At 42.6% G+C, this 19,715-nt stretch overlaps 1 protein-coding gene across 1 annotated transcript in view; it reads right to left on the bottom strand.

The window, feature by feature from the left end:
- rab31 (RAB31, member RAS oncogene family) overlaps nucleotides 1-19,715 on the bottom strand; it is a 95,293-nt gene that overhangs the window by 52,574 nt on the left and 23,004 nt on the right. Inside the window, exon 4 of the mRNA XM_041190263.1 lies at nucleotides 708-779. Coding sequence (XP_041046197.1) covers nucleotides 708-779 — 72 coding nt within the window. The remainder of the gene's footprint in view (nucleotides 1-707; nucleotides 780-19,715) is intronic.

Raw genomic sequence — 19,715 nt, 5'->3', positions numbered from 1 at the left:
CTTGAAACTTGTTCTTATGTTTTGCTTTCACAGAGCACTGAACCTTGTTCTGCTATTTACACATTCTGTTATCTTACCTTTATGCCACTATCAGCACCTTCTGTAGTCTTTAACACTACCATTAACACTCATTTGTCTAGTGTCCATGACATCTTTGTCAAATTTCTCCTGAGCCCCCACTTATCCCTGACCTTCTATTTTGCTCCACTTGCTCCAGCCCCTCTTAACCAGTATAAAATCCATCACATTTCTACTTCTCTTCAGCTCTGAAGTCATACAGACACAAAATGTTAACCCTGTTTTTCTCTCCACAGATGCTGCCAGACCTGCTGAGTTTTTCCAGTATTTTCTGTTTTTATTTCAGATTTCTAGCATCCACAGTATTTTGCTTTTATTTTAGTGAGAAACTGAGTAGGCTTCAACCTCCAATCAGGAACAGCGGACAATGACGATATCTAATCTTGCATAAAACACTTACAGTAAAATGATGCTTTTCCATGCCTCGGCTATGAAATGAGAGAAAATTGGAACTCTGGTTGAACATGCTCTTCAAAATTGACTCAGAACAGTAACATTTTTAGGTTTCATTCTCATGAAAACTCAGAATAAATGATCTGATGCTTCAGACGTAGTTCAAACCATTTCCCACACGGACAGTGATTGACACAGATTTGTAACTATAGAACTGGATTTTGCAGCAGATTTACCTCATTCGTGATGTCGTAAACTATAACGGCTGCAGCAGACCCACGGTAATACATCGGAGCCAGTGAGTGGAACTAATAGGAACAAATGACAAAACAAATTAAACAATGTTAATGCATCCATTTTCAAAATGAATACTTATTTATTTTATAACACAGACCCTTCAGGCCACTAGTTTGTATGCAGGAAATTTAAAGAATTAAAAATCACATTCTGAACTTTTAACAAATATTTAATTTGTTTATTTCTTCACTTACTAAGTTAAAGCAAGACCTGCATTTATATAGTGCTATTCATGACCATCAGAATTCCAAAGTGCTTTACAGTCAATGAAGCATTTTTGAATTGTAGTCACAGTTGTAATGCAGGAAACACAATGGGCTAAATCACTCCAGATTTGCACTAATTGCGTTAGTGGGTGGGTAAAACGACATTTCACACTGTATCACCCCAAACCTGCCGCAGTAGTTATGCACTCCTGGGAAACAAGGAGTTTTGATGGCAGGTGGGCTCTCCTACGCCCGCCACACCATCACCTCGCCACTTCATCACGTTGGGTGCCATATTTAAACTCCAGACCCGCGCACACATCTCAGTTCTTCCAGCCCAGGACTAATTTAGGGAAGATGTCCACGAAAGGCAGGTTTAATGACACGTCACTGGAACAGCTTTTGGGTGCTGGGGATGCCTGCCACAATATCCAGTACCCCGGCTCTGGCTGCAGGATTGGCAGTGGTGTGACCAAACAAGCTTGGTAGGTGGTGGCAGCGGTGATCAGTGCCAATGCTGCACAGAAGAGGTTGGCCATCCAATGCAGATAAAGGATGAATGGTCTCATCCATACAACCAGGGTATGGCAACCATCTCAGCACTCTAAACCCATATACTGGAGCCAATCTCACACTCACTGGCATCCCATTCACTGCCAGCTGAAGGGACATCACCACCCATTCTCACACACATACCCTCACATGTCCATCTGACCTCATCTCCTCTGGGGACTGCCTCTTCAACCCTCACCATCTTGAGGCCACTTGCACAGATCACCATGTGCCCCCACACACACCCCAGGTTACCCTCCTACCCCAGTACAACACTCATCCTGCAGCCTCCTCCCTTGCGTGAGGCCACTTCTCCCATTTCCCCAAGTAAGCCCTAGCCCTGCAGCCTTTGAAAAGCCACCCACACATGGCTGATCTGGTCGATGGAGATCTGCAGTGAGGCCCCCTAAAAGTGATGTGGTGCTGCCTGTGAAGCATGGCACTGATGACTGCGAGTGCTGACCACAGCAAGGTAGGCAAACAAACCTTGAAGTCCCAAGCGAAGTGCAGCCTGCCAGGTGCACATTGCTTATGTGCTGTTGTGAAACACGGCAGCACGGACGATCCAGCGGCAGGGGGACGATTCCAGCGGGCTGGCCTAATAATGAATCGCTGATATATTAAAATGAGGTTCCCGACATCCAACGGTGGGAAATGCGGTCCCCCATCGGCGGGCTGAGCGGACGATCGCAAACTGGTTTCACACCAATGCCAGGTCAGGTCATAGTTTGAAAAGAAAGCAGCAAGGCACTCCAGTTCAGAATCCAGCTCAGAAAATGGCAATGCCATTAAACTAGCGCCGCAGAATCACCAATAAGAACAATTATTCTTGGGGCCTTTAGCTTTGTCTGGAGGGACATGTTGATTGAGAGATCTTCCAGTTTCCTGCTCTAAAATCTGCTGAATTAACACTAAGGCTGCAATGTGTTGAGTTTACCACAGCACTCAAGTTATTTAACATAAAAAATTTCTTCCAAACGGGTGAAGTCATAGAAGAGCAGCTTGAGCCATATGGCATCCCAGAAAGACAATGAGAGGACAAAAAAAAAAACAAGTTATCTGTGACCTATATTTCACGGCTGAGACTGATTTCCCCATTTCTTTCAAATATTCCAACACAATTTTTACTGCCTTAGCCCTGTGGCCCACCCATTTAAAAATCAAGCCAAAATTGAAACAGTTTTAGGGGTTCTTTTTGGCAGAAAACCAAATGGTTTCTCATGTCTGAAAATCTACCATGTTATGAAGGGCCTGAAATCTGACAGGACTGAGACATGTCTTCCCATTAATTCTGATTTTAAAATGACAGAACTCAGTGAAAATATAATCACCACAAGATGGATGTGAATGCTGTGCTATTGCACATATTCCACTGAAAGGTAAAAGGAAAGCAAAACTATTCATAATTGATAACAGTTGATTTGAAGTTGGCAGTGCTCTGGTTTCCATTAAATACACTCACAACCTTTCAGAGACTGACACTATTCTAAGGCTCTACTTAAGTCTTGAATCCTACATCATATGATTCCAATCACAAGCATAAGCTTGCAGTTTTAAATATCATTAACATAGGAAAATATTCACAGAGGTAAAAAATAAAAACACACATCTGGATAATGGTAAATGTAGTATGGTATATTGGCCCCTCTGAATTTGGTTGTCATTTTGTTTTGAAGTACTATGCTGATCCAATATTGTTCTTTATCTGTGTTCGGTGTTTTAATAAACCTGGAAATAATTCAACCACATGATTTAAGCCTATACACTTTAGCCTGTTTCCTGTTGGCCGTCTGTTGGAAAAATTGAGAAAAGGGGGGCCATCTTATTAGCCAATGAATAATGGTGCCTGATTAGGGATTGGTCATTAAAGTTGGGCAAACAAATCACTCATGAGTATTGCTGAAAAAAGAGACATGTCAAAACTTTTCATCTTGCACTCATCAGGACATTTTGTAAGAATACCAATATAAGGGGAAAACAGCAATTTATACTGTATGAGAAGAGTATGCTGATTGGTTGGCAAGTGGATTCTGATTGGTAGAGGCATTGCCATGCAGAATGCACCAGTGATGGTGACTGACAGTTAACTAAACACACACACACACACACACACACACACCTCCAGCCCCCACCCTCCCACGCTCACCCCCAAGCAAACAGGCCAGGCCACAATCTGCTTCCCTCTGCTTTACTGGCCCCCCTCCCCATGCAATCCAACTCTCCCCAACACCCACAATTTTTCCTCCCTATCCATTCCCCGGAGACTGGCCCCCATCCCACCCTATGATTTCTCCTTCTATTCCTCCTTCCCAATCTTCTTGACTGCACGGGACCGATCCCAGCAGTTCCTTTCAAAGAGCAATCCAATCAGCCCCACTCTCCCATGCTTTCCCCATTACCCTGCCATTTTTTCTCCTTTGAATATTTATCCAATTCCCTTTTTATAGGTTGTTATTGAATCTCGATCCACCACTGTATCAGGAAGCACATTCCACTCATTTACTCGACATGTTGCCTCTTGTTCTTTCTGGTGATGACACACATGTAGGCTGGAATGTAATTTGTGAAGATGATGCAAGGAGCCTTTAAGGGGATTTAAACTGGCTAAATGAATGGGCAAGAACATGGCAGGTGGAATATAATGTGAATAAGTGTAAAGTTATCCACTTGGGCAGAAAAAACAGAAAGGCAGAGTATTTCTGAAATGGTTAGCGGTGTTGTTGGTGTCCAAAGAGACCTGAGTGTCTTTGTTCATGTGTTACTAAAAGCTCACATGCAGGTGCAGCAAGCTATTAGGAAGGCAAATGGTATGTTGGCCTTCATCACAGGGGGATTTGAGTACAGGAATAAAAATCTCTTGCTGCAATTGTGTAGAGCCTTGGTGAGATCGAACCTGGAGTATTAGGTACAGTTCTGGTCTCCTTATCTGAGGAAGAAAGTGTGTACCAGAGAGAGAGCTCATTGAAGTTTCGCCAGACTAATCCCTGGGATGGCATGATTGTCTTATGAGGATAGATTGCAGAAACTGGGAATGTATTCTCTAGAGTTTTGAAGAATGAGAGGTGATCTCATTGAAACTTACAAAACTCTAACAGGGCGTGACAGGATAGATGTGGTTTTGATGTTTCCCCTGGCAGGTGAATCTAGACCCAGGGGACAGTTTCAGACTGAGGGGTAGGCCATTTATGACTTAGGTGAGGGGGAATTTCTTCACTCAGAGGGTGGTGAATCTTTGGAATTCCCTACCCCAGAGGGTATGGAAGCTTATGGGTACTCAGTGAGCATGTTCAAGACAGAAATCGATAGATTGCTGGATACTAATGACATTAGGGGATATGGGGATAGTGGGAAAAATGATCAGCCAAGCTCTGTTTGAATGGTGCAGCAGGCTCAACAGGCTGAGTGCCCTACTTCTGTTCCTATTTCCTATGTTATCACCCCTTCAGCCAAAGGGAACAGTTTCTTTTTATTTACTCGATCTGAACTCATGATTTTTAGCATTTCTAGCAAATCTCTTCTTAGCCTTATCTATGCTAAAGAGAACCCCAGCTTCTCCAGATCATCCATGCAACGATAATCCCACATCTCCGGAATCATTCCAGTACATCTCTTCTGCACCCTCTCCACAGCTTTGATATCCTTCCTAAAATGTGGAGCCCAAAATTTGACACAATCCTCCAGCTAGTGTTTTCTAAAGGTTTAGCATACCTCCTGGCTTTTGTACTCTTATGCCCCAGATTTTCATCGTTTCATTACATTGCAATCCTGCCTCCTGTTCGCCCATGCTATTTTTATGGTGGAATGGGCTGGAGTCAGGGCTGCGCCCTCCTGAGGCAGGGTGAAGGCACATGCAGAGGCGGGCCCACCTCCATTCACTGGAACAACCACTTTTGATGTAAACAAGTGTAAGAGCACCCTAGTCTTCACCCCTTAACTCCACCCACCCACCTCCCAATGCCCGCTTATACTCCCATTCCCCTTCCATAACTACAGTTCCCCTCAACAGTATCCACTATGGACAGAACTTATGAGACTAATAGCACCAGGGGAAAGTCTGAGATTCTAATGAAACTGTCAGCAGCCAATTCAGAAACCTCTTCAAAAATAAACCTTAATCCTCCTAAGTGTTCATAAAACTATCAAATAAACAAATACATATTCAAAAACTGATTCAAAAAAGCTTATTCTTTTCACTGTTCATAAAGCTGTCAATTAAATTAAATCTCAAAGTCCTCTTGACAGATGCATCAACAACCCCTGTTGAGCTGAATCCATTAGTGGGTTTTGAAACTCAGCCAGCAATTCATAATGGGATACCATTGCACTGCTATGTCACAAAACTTCCAGACCTGAATACATTAAAATATTTCAAGTAGTGAAACAAATAGCTATCTGCTGCACTGCTTCAAAGACTTAACAGGTGGTTGTGCTGAACATTAAAGCATTTTGAAGTAGCCTGAAGAGATGGTCATCTGTCTCACTGCTTCAAAAGCTCAACAGATGTCAATCAAACTGGATAAAGTACTTTAATGCATCTGGGTACTTTCGTAATGCTGGCCAATTTAATGGTCACTTACCTTTTTAAACAAAGCTCTATCATTAATCACTGTATTAAAAATATAAATAATGTTTCATACACCATTACATTATGACATGTAAAGTTGTCAACACCTTTTGAACTGACCCATCAAAAGGTTCCTGACTCCAGGCTTAGCCCATATTTCACAAGATGCCATGAACCATGTCTCCTGCCAAAATGAGCCTAACTCCATAGAAATAGCGGTAGGTCTAAAATGCCATCCCCACAATGCAGTAGGCAAGGGCAGGATTGCTGCATGCAGGCTCACTACCTGCACCCTGTACCTGGGGTCATAAAAATTCCACACAAAGGGAATTGGCATCCCAGAATCAGGTACTGCCCACCACTTTTAAATCCGCTCGCCTCTGTTCTGACATGGAAGGAGGCATGAAGATCCGGCCCCATGTCTCTATTTAGAAAGCCCAGCCATTCAAAGATTTGTGTGAGGAACACCCCAGATTGCTCACCTCTTGCAAATTGTTGCTATTGGCAGGAGGAGTTCAAGCTGATGAACGAGAAGGCACAATACTCAAAGGGACAAGTAAATTTTCTGCCTCCAAACAGCCACAAGCACCATGACCTCACAAGCAAGAAGGCCAAAAGTTAACAGTTTACTGAAAGTGGATCCATGCCATTATGTAAGAAACTTGAGTTTTTTTAATAACTTAGGAAATTAAGTGTACAGCCTGTTCTTGGTTTAAGTGCAGATGGTGGAAATTCCTGGATGTTAAATATTTTCATTCCTTTCATCCCATATCCTGGGTCTGTAAATTTGCACACTCACACAGATTGCAAAACAGCAGGATGGTTCATGGATCAGATCTAAGAATATGGGTTGTCCAATGTTTAGACTCTTTTAACCCTTTGTTTTCCCTGGGCTTCTTCTCAACCCCACACTCGGCATACAGATACCACTTTTGGAAAAAAGCTTATTAAATGGAAAAGGGAAAAGTTATTCCCAGGCAGACTGAGGCTCCACAGGCAAGCAGTGCTGGGCAATGACTCACTTTCCTGTTGAGAAATCCACATTTATTTTTGCCACTGGTTGTGAAATCGAGTGGCCAGAGTATTTTAGCACGTTCGGATGACTGGACCTTTTCCTGCTTTTTCTGATGCATTGCCAAATTTGGAAGAATCCCCAACACAAAAACAAAGTACTGTGAATGCTGGGAACCTGGAAGAAGAGCAGAAAATGCTGCAAATACTCAGCAGGTCTGGCAGCCTCTGTGAAGAGAGAACAGGGTTAACAAATTGAATTCTTTTCATGCACAGTTAAGTCCCCCCGCAGGGGATGGGGAGTGGTAGGTAACACTACTCTCTCATGTGCAGTAGGACCCTGGGGCAGCATTTTGCCAACCACGGCCAGTCGAGGACAGCAGCCAAGCCACTAGAGCTGCCAGCCAAATCAGAAGGCCAGCAGACTCACAGCACCACTGCTAGTGGTGGCCATTGCTGTGGCTGAGGTTCACTGGCTGAGGGGCCCTCGAAGAGCAGGCGGGTTAGTTTTGAACAGCTGAGGCCAGGACAGCCCTGGCTATCAAGGACGGGAGGTCATGAGACACCAATGGTATGTTGGGCGTGGCATCAGCCATTCCGATTGCCGGGCTTTTCCATCGGCCTTGGAGTTCACATCAAGGAAGGCTCTCTCCGAGAACCCACTTGGAGGCTGCCAGGGTGTTTCTGATCATCTCCCCAGGTGGCAGTGGGCCGTTCTAACACAGAAAAAATGCTTGCCGGGGTGGGAAAAGAGCCTTGCGGCCACTTGACTGGCCAGCAGGCAGCTGCGTCACTAAGATGCCTGACACAGGCCGTATACCATGGAGGCGGGCTGCCTCCCCGACCCCTTCCCTCACCTTATTGCCAATCCTACCGACTCCCAGCCCCTCTCCAAAAGGCTGGGAAAATACAGTTTAATGTTTCAGGTCGGTGATCTGAAAGTTCTCATAAAGGGTCATTGACCTGAAAGATTACCTATTTCTCTCTCTACAGATGCTGCCTGACCTGCTGAATATTTCCAGCATTTATTTCCTGTCTGCTTCATATTTCGGTATTCTTTCACTAATCAAGCCAAATAAATGATACATTCTGTATTCTTATGTTTGACCCACTCTGAAGGCAATTGTCATATCTGCAACATATGTACACACTTGGAATGAGCTCAATGAGCTGATCTGTATAGTGGAATCACACACAACATTTGCCCAACCACATGGCAAAGCAGCCAATTCTGTCCTTTTAACAGAATTTTTTCAATTTTCATTTCAAAATTAAACTAGTCAGAATACACAACAAAATATTCCATGGTCAGATCCAACAGCGTTTAGTCAAAGGAGTTATTCAAACATTCTCCTGACAGACTTCCCAACTTCACTCCCTGTAAACCTCAGCTCATTGAAAACACTGCTGTTCCAAAATGATTGGCACTAAGTCTCGCTTACCTTCCACCCCATGTTCACTGACCTACACTGGTTCCCAGTCCAGCAACACCTCAAATTTAAAATTCTTATCCTTATGTTCAAATCCCTCCATGGCCTTGACCCATCCTATCTCTGTTACCTCCTCCATCCGTACAACCTCCGAAATCTCTACTCTTTTGCATCCAAGTTTCTTTTGGCTCTCAATTATCATTCGTGCCTTCAGTTGGCTAGGCATTAAGCTGTGGTATTTCCTCCCTAAAGATCTCTCCCCTTCTCTCCTCCTTTAAAATGCTTTTTAAAATCTACCTTTTTGACCAAGCTTTCAGTCACTTGCCCCTATATCTCCTTTTGTGACTTGGTGTCAAATTTTATTTGATAATGCCTTGGGATATTTTGCTATGTTGAAGCTAAGTAGAAGTTGTTATTCAGTTTCAATCCTGTCCCTGTTTCATGCTTAAGGTTTTTTTTACTTCTGCTAAAATACAGGAAGGGACAATTTTTAAAACACAGCATAAAGGTAATGGGTTATGTAGATGTTCAACTATTTGTCACTTATTTACTCTGAGTGCTGTTTGGCTGTGTCAGTGTAGACCATAGAGAGATCAATAGGCATGATGGGCAGAGATATTTCACCTGGCGACTGAATCAAAATCTCCTTTCTTCAGGTGGAAGGGTCCGAACATGAAGCGAGTCTACATAGAGTTAATGCAGATTCCAGGGAGTATAAACTGCAACATTGAAGAGCCCATACTTAGGCAAAAAATTGTCAATCTTACCCAGCCAGTATGACATAGTCTGGTGCAGCTGGAGATGTTCTTTCTGAGGGTGCAGTCAGTCACACTGCCATGGAAAGGTAGATGTAGGTTCATTCTCAATCTAGCCCATGCTAGAAGGGTGTTCAAGTGCTTTACAAAACATTTGGGTGCGTAGCATGGAGCTTTGCACCCCATGTAAATAATTTAAATCAATGCTCCCGTGAATTTCAGTTTTTCTTGAGTAGTATCGGTGGATTGCCCGATTTAGGATTTATAACCAAGGAGACAATAGCCCTTTCTAAACCTCCAGGCTTACTTAAAAAAGGATCAGTATGATCAGGTTTATTCTAAGTGCAGTAATGGACTGTATAATCAACGTTTGCAGACTTGATACGGCACAAAGTTCATAGATCAGGTATCTATTATTCCTGACCTCAACGACCATAATCAGATGCAAAATTGGAAGAGCAGTCAGTTCACTAACAGCATAGAGAATGCAAATTCGCAAAGCATGAATTGAGTGTTTGCATGCTACTTTGTCTGCTCCCCCCCCCCCACCACTACCACCACCCCCACCGCTTCCATCTTCTTTCTGCAATGTTTTTCAAAGACAAAAGTTCTCAAAAGGATTACTGTTGGTAAATTGAGTCACAGAGCAGTGGAATGTGGTTTGTATTTTCAGCTTTGCCACACAATGTGTTCCCAATCTGAAGCGTGCCATTCGAAAGAAAGCATAATAAATGTGGTCTGTGTTCTTTCTCTTCTTGTCTGCCTGCACCAGCTCCCCACTCCCACTGTTCTAACCCCACTCTCGGGGTAAATCAAGTTGGAGGTTACCTCAGGAAACTGCTGTGCATCAGCTAAATAGTAGCTTTTGAGCAACATCAGCCAAGGCCTAAGTGTAACACCCCTGCCCTTTCATTCAGGAAATGGTACATGGAAACCTCTTAAAAGGGAAGTGAGAAGAATGAAAAAATAAATTATCTTTCAAATCCCCTTCACAATGCCTCGTCATTCTGAAATAAACAAATGGTGCGTACAATTTACTGAAAAGAAAGCACTGTAGAGTTGTCAACTGTAAATTAGAAACGTACTCGAAGAATGCAGTAAGGAGACATTGCTAAGGGCTCAAAAACAATTCACATTGTCATAAAACAAAACTACGTTGCCAAAAAGAACTATAATTTGAATTGGTACCCTTCAAAATATCAAGTATTTGCCACCCCACATTTTTCCTCCATTATCAGTAATATGTGCTTGCATTTCTTATTTGTTAGTTTGTTTGGTTCGAATTCTCTTAGCCTGCAGGTTTGGAAAGTTCTGTACTAATCAATGTTTCATCATAAATCCTTATTCAGAACACCAACAAGGTAGAGCTTCCATTCAGTTGCCTTACTTCTTATGGCGTAACCCACCTGAAGTCAGTGCAACCCACGCAAAGGGTTGCAAAACTTCAAGCACAAACTACAGTCTGTGTAAATGAAATTTCCACTGGTTGTGCCAGTTTTAAAAAAAAACACTGCAGAAGCAGGCCCTGCCCAGGATCATTTCATCACCATTGGGAACTTCTGCTTATTTCCAGGTCTTTGAGGAGGCTCAAAAAATTAAGCTGGCTCTTTTGGGCCTAGAAACAGTCATAGGCATGTTTGAAAAGCTCTTGAACCTTTTTAAAATTGAATCAGAAACTGACTACTGTACCACAATATAACTAGCAAATGCTTCTGAAAAACTTTTAAAAGCCTTTTGCCAGTAATTCAAAATCAGGTTAGACACAGATGGTGAATTGACACTGTTTAAAAATGCTTCTTTTTTTGTGATACCCACTCTCAACTGCATTAATCAAACTGCACCAAATTACCAGTCTTAAATATATTGCCCTGTCCAGTAAAGGCATGTCATATTCATTACTCTTAAAACATAAACTGTACTCAAGCTTAAAATCTTCTAAAATTAACTTTTACTTTAAAATTAACAATGACGGACTGCCAAAAGATGGCCAAGGGTCACCTGACTCTTGGTCTATGGATTCAAAAACTGCCACAGTCTCAAAAGGATTAAAAGTACGTTCTAGAGTAGTGGTGTGACTACCCATCTCCTGAAATCATCCAAAAAGGAATTTCCTGACTTGAATTGGTCATTCTGAAACCAAGACAGTAATTGTCTCAAACTCCCAGGGTGAGTATCCGCAGACAATAATCCAGGTTGTGGCTAAGCAACCCAAGCCCAACAATACATTTGGAAAGGGGAACTGAGAGGATTCACAAGGTAAGGCAGCCATGTTGGTCTCACTATTTATTATTTAAGTACCATCTGCAAAACTCAAGTATTGCAGAAAAAGCAGAAGCAGAAAGGGCCTTAAGAGCTGGAAGCTGTAACATCATAAGGTCTCCAAGGCTGTTCCTTTTCATGTCCACCAGTACAACAAATGTACCTCCTGGTAACAAGACAAGTAGCTAACTCCCTGACTTGCAGAAAGTCCATCTCTTCGAGAGAATCCTGCAATGACTTTGCTCTATGATTTTGGTTATTGATTTTCACCTAACTACTCGTCAGTTGTGAAAAATCTCTTCTACATCAGGCCTGCACTATATGTTTTCCAAGACAAGTCAATCATGTGAATTATGAACTATTATTTTGTTTACAGCTTGTAAAATTGCACTATTCTCTTTAACTGTATTTTCCTCAGGGGGTGGGGCACGGGTGTATGTGTGTTTGTGTGACAGCTGATGAATGAGTGACATGGTGTTAGATTTTCAGGGTCAACACATGAATAATTTTATTCTTTACTTAGCCCCACGAAAGGCCGACTGCTGGTTATTCAAATTGTCCACACACTCAGGGGTTAAGAAACACACTTCTTCCTTTTCAAAAAATATACCCATAACTGACAGTAAGGGAAGAGAACAGGGGTTTCAGTTCCCTCTCATCTCTATCCGTAAAAAAAAATTCTTTTCAGATTTTTAAGCGTTTTTTTAAATTACATTTTTAAATGCTGCCGGATTGCACTGGCTCATGGCATATTTTACATTCAGTTCAAGTCTCTAGAGTGGGGCTTGAATGCACAAAGTTCTCAAAGGGCGAAATCATCCCAGATTTGCACTCAGTGCGGTAGTGGGCAGGTAAAAAGATGTTTTGCCTGCCAGCCACGATGGCGGGTTTTCACTCTGTATCGTCCCGAACACCGCCACATTATTTATGTATTCCCAGGAAACACGCTGTTTCCTTGGCAGGCAGGCTCTCATTCACTCGCCTGCAATCACCTCATCGCTTTATCACACCGGGAGCCATATTTAAAGTCCAGTCCAGTCACGCTTCCAGGCCATGCCAACTGCAGGCAAGATGACCATGAAAGGCCACCAGGTTTAGCGATGCGTCACTGGAACGTCTTTTGGATGTCCTCTACTAGTGGTAGTCAGCGCCAACACCCTGCAAAAGAGGACAGCCACCAAATGCCACTACAGGATGAATGGTCTCATCCGTTCTGCCAGGGTAACTTACTCTTCTCATCACTCTCAACTCACACACTCATTAACCCACCACAAGTCCACAGGGATCTCACACCTCAAGGTACAGCACCACTAACTCTCACACACACCCTCGCATCTCCATCAGGCTCGTATCCTCTCAAGCTCACATCCTCATCCCGTTCATTGCTCCTCTCACCACACAAACATTCCATGTGGTGCCGTGCATCCTGACCACACTCTCTCCATCTGTTTTCATGCAGGAGAAGCTGGCTCACAACAGCAGGGAGAGGTCCCAGACTGGGGGTGGAGTGGCTCACATTAGACCCCTCACTCACTTTGAGGAATGTGCCATCACGCTGACTGGAGAGGACATGGACCCTACCTGCGACGACAGTGAGGTTGGCAAGAAACACCCATCTGAGGATCCAGCACCACATCATCTGTCCCTCAATGCAACTGTGCCCTCTCTCCTGCTTTTGACTCTGCTGCCATCTCTACTTTGGTTCACAGGAGCTCTGCCAAGGAACCAACACCCTCAGCCAGCCAGTCCCTCGGCTCTATCCATATCCTCATCTACAGACAAGAGGACTCCTCCTCCTATGAAGAGACAGAAGTAAGCAGCCCGGAAGACGCATCACCTCAGAGGAAGCCACAAGTGATTCTGGAGGGAGAAGTGTGTGTGTGGCAGGGCCTTTCGGACCCTCGTGCAAACACTCTCTCCCACAGACATGGATCCGTCACATTTCATGCTCATCTCACTGTCCTGAGCATTTTCAATACTGCCTGCTGGGGTTCACTTTCAGTTGTCCATCTGAGCTGACCTGCATCTCTGCCCACCCACTCATCACATTCCTATGGAACACATGATCTTGCCCACCATGACTCTCATTTCACTTTCGATTTGATCAGCATTATGCTAATTCAGTTTTACTTTCACTCCCCCATCCTTTACCCTTCCCCAGTCACCCATTTCCTTTCCCCCATCACAGTTGACACCCACCTCTCCTCCCCCCTCCACCCCCAGCATCACCTTCCGTTACCTACCAGCCCCAATCCTTTTCCTTCAGGGATGTACAGGTGAACGTGCAGATTCCCTTCCTTCCTGAAAATCCCACACCCATCCTCATTCATTGCCTGACCTCCTCCTTCCCACCCCCAGGGTTCATGTCTGCCTCCAGATCCCCACCAACCACCCTCGCCGTCTGTCATATCACTACCATCGAGCCCTCACCCTCCCACCCTACCGCCTCACTCTGCCCTCCGTCATTCACACCCATCGACCATACCATGCCCACCGTCAGTTTGCTCCCCAAGAGGCAGACATGGACATATCCAACCCCTCCCATGCATGTTCACCTACACAACCCCTCTCTGCACCCGTTCCCCCCATCCCCCAGTACTCCCACCCTCTGGGCTCCTCCCCTTAGTCCCTCCCCCTTCCTGACTCCTCCCTCTACACTTACCTCTTCCCCCACCCTTAGTACCCCGTGACTCCTTCCACCAGCCTTACCTCTTCCTCCTGCCTCACTTCTTCCTCCACCCTCACTTCCTCCTCCAGCCTTATACCTGCCCCCTTCCTAACTCCTTCCTCCACTCTTACTTCTTCCTCCACCTACTTATGCCAACTCCGTTTCCTGTTAGTCAGCCAATCTTCTATTCATGCCAATATGTTACCCCTACACCATCAGCTTTTATCTTCTGCAATAGCCTTTGATGTGGCACTTTATCAAATGCCTTCTGGAAATCTAAGTACAGCACATCCACCGGACCCTCTTTATCCACAGCACATGTGACTCCTTCAAAGAACTCCAATAAATTGGTTAAACATGATTTCCCTTTTAAAAAACCATGTGGACTCTGCCTGATTGTGTTGAATTTTCCAAGGGCCCTGCTATTACATCTTCAACAAAAGCTTCTCTAACATTTTCCTTATGACAGATGTTAGGCTAATTGCCTATAGTTTCCTGCTTTCTGTCTCCCTCCCTTTTTGAATAATTGAGTTACATTTGCTATTTTCCAATCTAATGGAACTTTCCCCAAATCTAGGGAATTTTGGAAAATTAAAACTAGTGCAACAACTATCTCATTAGCCACTTCTTTCAAGACCTTAGGGTGAAGTCTATCTAGACCTGGGGATTTGTCAGCCCGCAGCCCCAACAGTTTGCTCAATACCACTTCCCTGGTGATTCTAATTTTCCCTCCCTTCCATTTCCTGATTTACAGCTATTTCCAGGATGTCACTTGTATCTTGTATAGTGCAGACCGAAGCAAAATACCTGTTTAATTCATCTGCCATCTCCCTACTTTCCATTATCAATTCACCAGATGTACCCTCTATAGGACCAACATTCCCTTTGTTAACTATTTTCTTATTTAAATATCTATAGAAACTCTTACTACCCATCTTTATATTACTTACTTGCTTTCAATCATATTCTAATTTTTCCCTCCTTATTAATCTTTTTGTCATTCTTTGCTGTTCTTTGCTTTATTGCCCATGTACTTAGAGTACTTTTTCTTCAGTTTCCATGTTATCCTATTTCTTCTATTTTCCATGGTGTTTTATTACTAGCTATTATTTGTTTTGTTTTAACAAATACCTTTATGTTGAATATCTTGATCATCATTTTAAATATTTTTCATTACTGTTTGACATCTTTGCTTATCTTTTCTTTTCAGTCTAACTTCCTATTTCCATTCTCAACCCATCAAGCTTGCTTTCTTTCCAAACTACTACTTTGGTCTTTCTATTACTTATATCTTCCTCAATCATTATTTTAAGTTATGGTAGACAGAAATCACATCACAACACTACTTGAAAATGAGCAGACAAGTTCCTTTCCTGTCCTGGCCATCGTTAATCCCTCAAAAAACATCACTAAAAATAATTTATCTGGTGTTGAATTTCATTGCTATTTCTGAGACTTTGATTTGTGCAAATTGGTTGCCATTGTCGCTACAATGTAACACTGGTTGCATTTGAAGAATATTTTAATTTTTGTGAAGCCCTTTGGGACACTCTGAGATCACGAAGAGAACCCTATGAAGGATAGCTCTTGTGTTCTTTCTTAATTAAGAGCTGTATTTGCATTCTGTGCTTTTAAGCGTAACAAGGGGACAGCCCACTGATATGACTGCTATTTTGAATCCGGTTTGTTGCTAAAATACTGAACTAAACATGCCTCTCTTTTAGTGATCCATGTCAGAGGGCTACTAGACCTCGACTACAGAACTTGTATACTAATTCACTCAACAATTTTCCCTTCCTGAAGAGATTGCTTTCTTGCAAGGTTATATATATTTTGGGATTTTGCCAAAGTGAAAAATGAAATTTTGGACTGACAAATGCAAAATATTGTGCATTTAATGATTTTTTTTCTCTTTCATGATAGGTGGACACCACTGGCTAGGCCAGCATTTGTTGCCCATCCCCAATTGCCATTGAGAAGGTGGCAATAAGCCATGATCTTGAGTCACTGCAGTCCATCTGGTGTAGCTGAGAAAGGAGTTCCAGGATTTCGATCCCGTGACAGTGAAGGAATGGTGATATAGTTCTGTGTCAGGATGGTGTGCGGCTTGGAAGGGAACAAATTCCCATGCCCTTCTCTTTCTCAGTCATAGAGGTCACAGGTTTGGAAGGTGCTGGTGAACGAGCATGGAGTGCTGCAGCAGTACATCCTATATATAGAACACACTGCTGCTCTGTGCATTGGCGGTGGAGGGAGTAATGTTTAGACTAGTGGATGGAGTGCGAATCAGGTGGGCTGCTTTGTGCTGGATGGTGTCGAGCTTAAGTGTTGTTGGAGCCGCATTCATCCAGGCAAGTGGACAGTGTTCCATCACACTTGATATTGGGGAATTCAGCGATGGTAAGGGGAGATGTTTAGATTCTCTCTAGTTGGAGATGGTTATTGCCTGGCGCTGGTGTGTCTCAAATGTTACCTGCCACTTATCTGCCAAGCCTGAACCACACTCCATCAGCATGAAGTGAAGGAATAGAACTAGTCTACAGTGATTTAGAAAGAGACCTGGAGGTATCTTTGTTGAGACAGCATGAAAAAGGCAATTAAATAATTTAACAGAATATAGGGACACATATCAATAATAGTGAAATACAAGTAGTTACGCCAAGTTATTATGATGCTCTGACGAGAACGTATTGTCAGACCAAAACTGCTGAGAGGACACTAACGGTGTGTGGGCAGAAATTTAGAGCAATACCAAGGTCTTCCAGATTTCTGGCCCAAGAAGAAACCCCCAAATTTGACTGGGGTCTGCCAATGAAGAGCACAAGAAGATAAGAAATAGGAGCAAGAATAGATCATGCCACCCTTCAAACCTGCTCTGCCATTCAATAAGACCATAACTGATCTTCAACATCAAAATGACTTTTCCAATCACTCCACCTATCACTTGATTCACTTAAAGTTCAAAACTCTATTGACCTTGGCCTTGAACACAGTTATCGGCTGAACACTTACTCCTCTTAGATAGATAATTCCAAAGGTTCACAACCTTCTGAGTGAAAAAACTTTGTCCTCAACTCAGTCCCAACTAGTTGACTCCTTATCCTGAAACCCTGCCCTCTAGTTCTAGATTCTCCAGCCAGGAGAAAACATCCTCTCAGCATCTATCTTGTCAAACTCTCTCAGAATCATATGTTTCAAAGACATCACCTCTCATTCTCCTAGACTCCCAAGTGTAAAGGATCATTCGACTCAGCATCTCTTCAGTTGACAACCTCCTCATGCTAGGGGTCAATTAGCTGCCACATACAATCACAGCCAGCTATGGGGGATTATTCTGGGACATTCCTGGAACCAGGAACTCCAGTCAGTAAACCCTTCCATGTTGGCATTTTTTGTCCATTATTCAATTTTTCAATGCAAAGAATTGAGAGGAAAGAAAGATACCCTGTGTTTTAAAGCCTAGTGTATTTATAAAATTTTTAATAGGTATTCAAGATGCTAATGAGCCAGTTTCATTATTTGCATAGACCGAAAGTAAGATTCAATATATTAGATTCTCCCAGCGATGAATAATCATCTCACACTCATTGTGTTGCGAAGTTATTTTCTGAATGACCAGAAACTAGGAACCGTGAAGGAGTAGAGAGATTTAGCAGCCCAAGATCAGAAATCACTAAAAGCTAGTGAACAAGACCATTAAAACAGCCAATAGAATGTTGGCCTTTATCTGATTGGACTTGTAAAACAAAAAGGATGGAAGTTATGTTTCAACTACACAGAGCTCTGGTTAGACCCCATCTGGAGTATTGTATTCAGTTGTGGGACACAACAAGCCAGGGAAAATATAATGGCCTTCAGAGAAGATGCAATGCAGATTCATGAGAGTGATACTGGTGCTAAAGTGTTAAATTGTAACAACAGTTTGCATAGACCAGGATTGTATTCCCTTGAATATAGAAGATTATTGGATGACCTAATTGAGGTGTTTATGCTGATTAAAGGGGTTGACGGGTAGATAGAGGGAAATGATTTCTCTCTGGTGTAGGAGCTCAGAACAAGGGACATAACCTTAAAATTAGAGCTACATCATTCAGGGTGATGTCAGGAAGCATTCCTTTACACAAGGGGTGCTGAATATTGCAAGAATATTAAAGCTAACAGTAATTTTTTTATCACTTTATTAAGAGAAAGGGAGCGATAAAGGAGGACATGGGCTCATTAAAGAAAGGCACAGATATGACTATAAAAGGATATTAAAGAATTGGCAGATTTGTTAAATGAGTACTTCATGTCCATTTTCACAGTGAAAGAGGGCCAAAAAGCACCAACATGTCAAGGAGAAGCATCTAATAACTTTTTAAAATAGTAATGGAGAAAATAATGGGACTTAAGACAGACAAGTCCCCAGAACCTGCTGGTTTACAACCCAGTGTTTTAAAAGGAATAGATGAGAGAATTACAGGTGCATTGTTGTCATAATTTTCCAAAGTTCTAAAGCACTGTAGGTTGTGTAGGTTGGAGCACAAAATTATAAAGGGGCAATGACAGACCAAGTAATTGGGAAAAGCTATGGCAGATGGGGGTGAATTGTGGGGAGTGCAGGGTAATCTACTGCAAATTTGAGAAAGACAAATTAGAATATGTTCCTAAGGGTGAGAATCTGAGAGCCGTGGTGAAGCAAAGGCATATAAACACTCATGCACACTGTTGTGAAAATGTCTAATTTCATGCTTCATATGTTTCAGGAATATAACTTTTTAGTTTGAGCATTAAAATTTTTAAATGTAAGGTAAAAAAAAAAGCCTCTGATGGGACCTGGTAAGCAGATCTAAAGTAAATACAATTCAAAGGATGGTACATGTTAGAGTTAGAGACTTGAAACAATAAACAACACGTGGTCCTCTCTTATCTCCATAATGGAGCCAGTGAGTCTGGTAAGATTGCACTTGTCTACATTAGAGATATAAATTATTCATATAATTTTCCCAAATCAAAGTAAGGTTGAAAAGCAACTGGTAAACATGGGAAAGTCTCAAAGTATCCATATACTTTTCAGATCTCAGGACAGATTTGGGAATGGGAGATAATTAGTTTGGATCTCTATCTGGGACAATGTAGGTATGCCACATTGCTTTGTGGATTGATTGCAGGGAGGAGTTTTTTTTTTGGTTTTGGGTTTATCTGTGTGATTTCTCATAGAAACATTACAGGCCCAGTTGGAGCCTGGGAGCAGCTTTGAGATAGGCAGAGGGAGAACTATGCCAGGAGCTGTAGACCAATAGCAGGAGGCTATCAGAAACCAAGGGTGTTTTCTGATTTGGAATCATTAAGCAATAATGCTTGTACTAGGATGTCCACAATTCCAAGATGCTTAAGAGAGGTAGAACAAGCAGTGTACTACTTAGATTTTTGAGGGTAACATATATGTTTTTAAGAAATATAGTGTTAAGTTAGTGGTGCTTGCTTTGTTTAACTCTTGTACTTTAAAAGTTCTTGATTAAA

Source organism: Carcharodon carcharias, chromosome 6, assembly GCF_017639515.1.
Source record: "Carcharodon carcharias isolate sCarCar2 chromosome 6, sCarCar2.pri, whole genome shotgun sequence".
In the NCBI taxonomy this organism is placed as follows: Eukaryota; Metazoa; Chordata; class Chondrichthyes; order Lamniformes; family Lamnidae; genus Carcharodon; species Carcharodon carcharias.
This window is presented reverse-complemented; position numbering and strand designations above follow the sequence as displayed.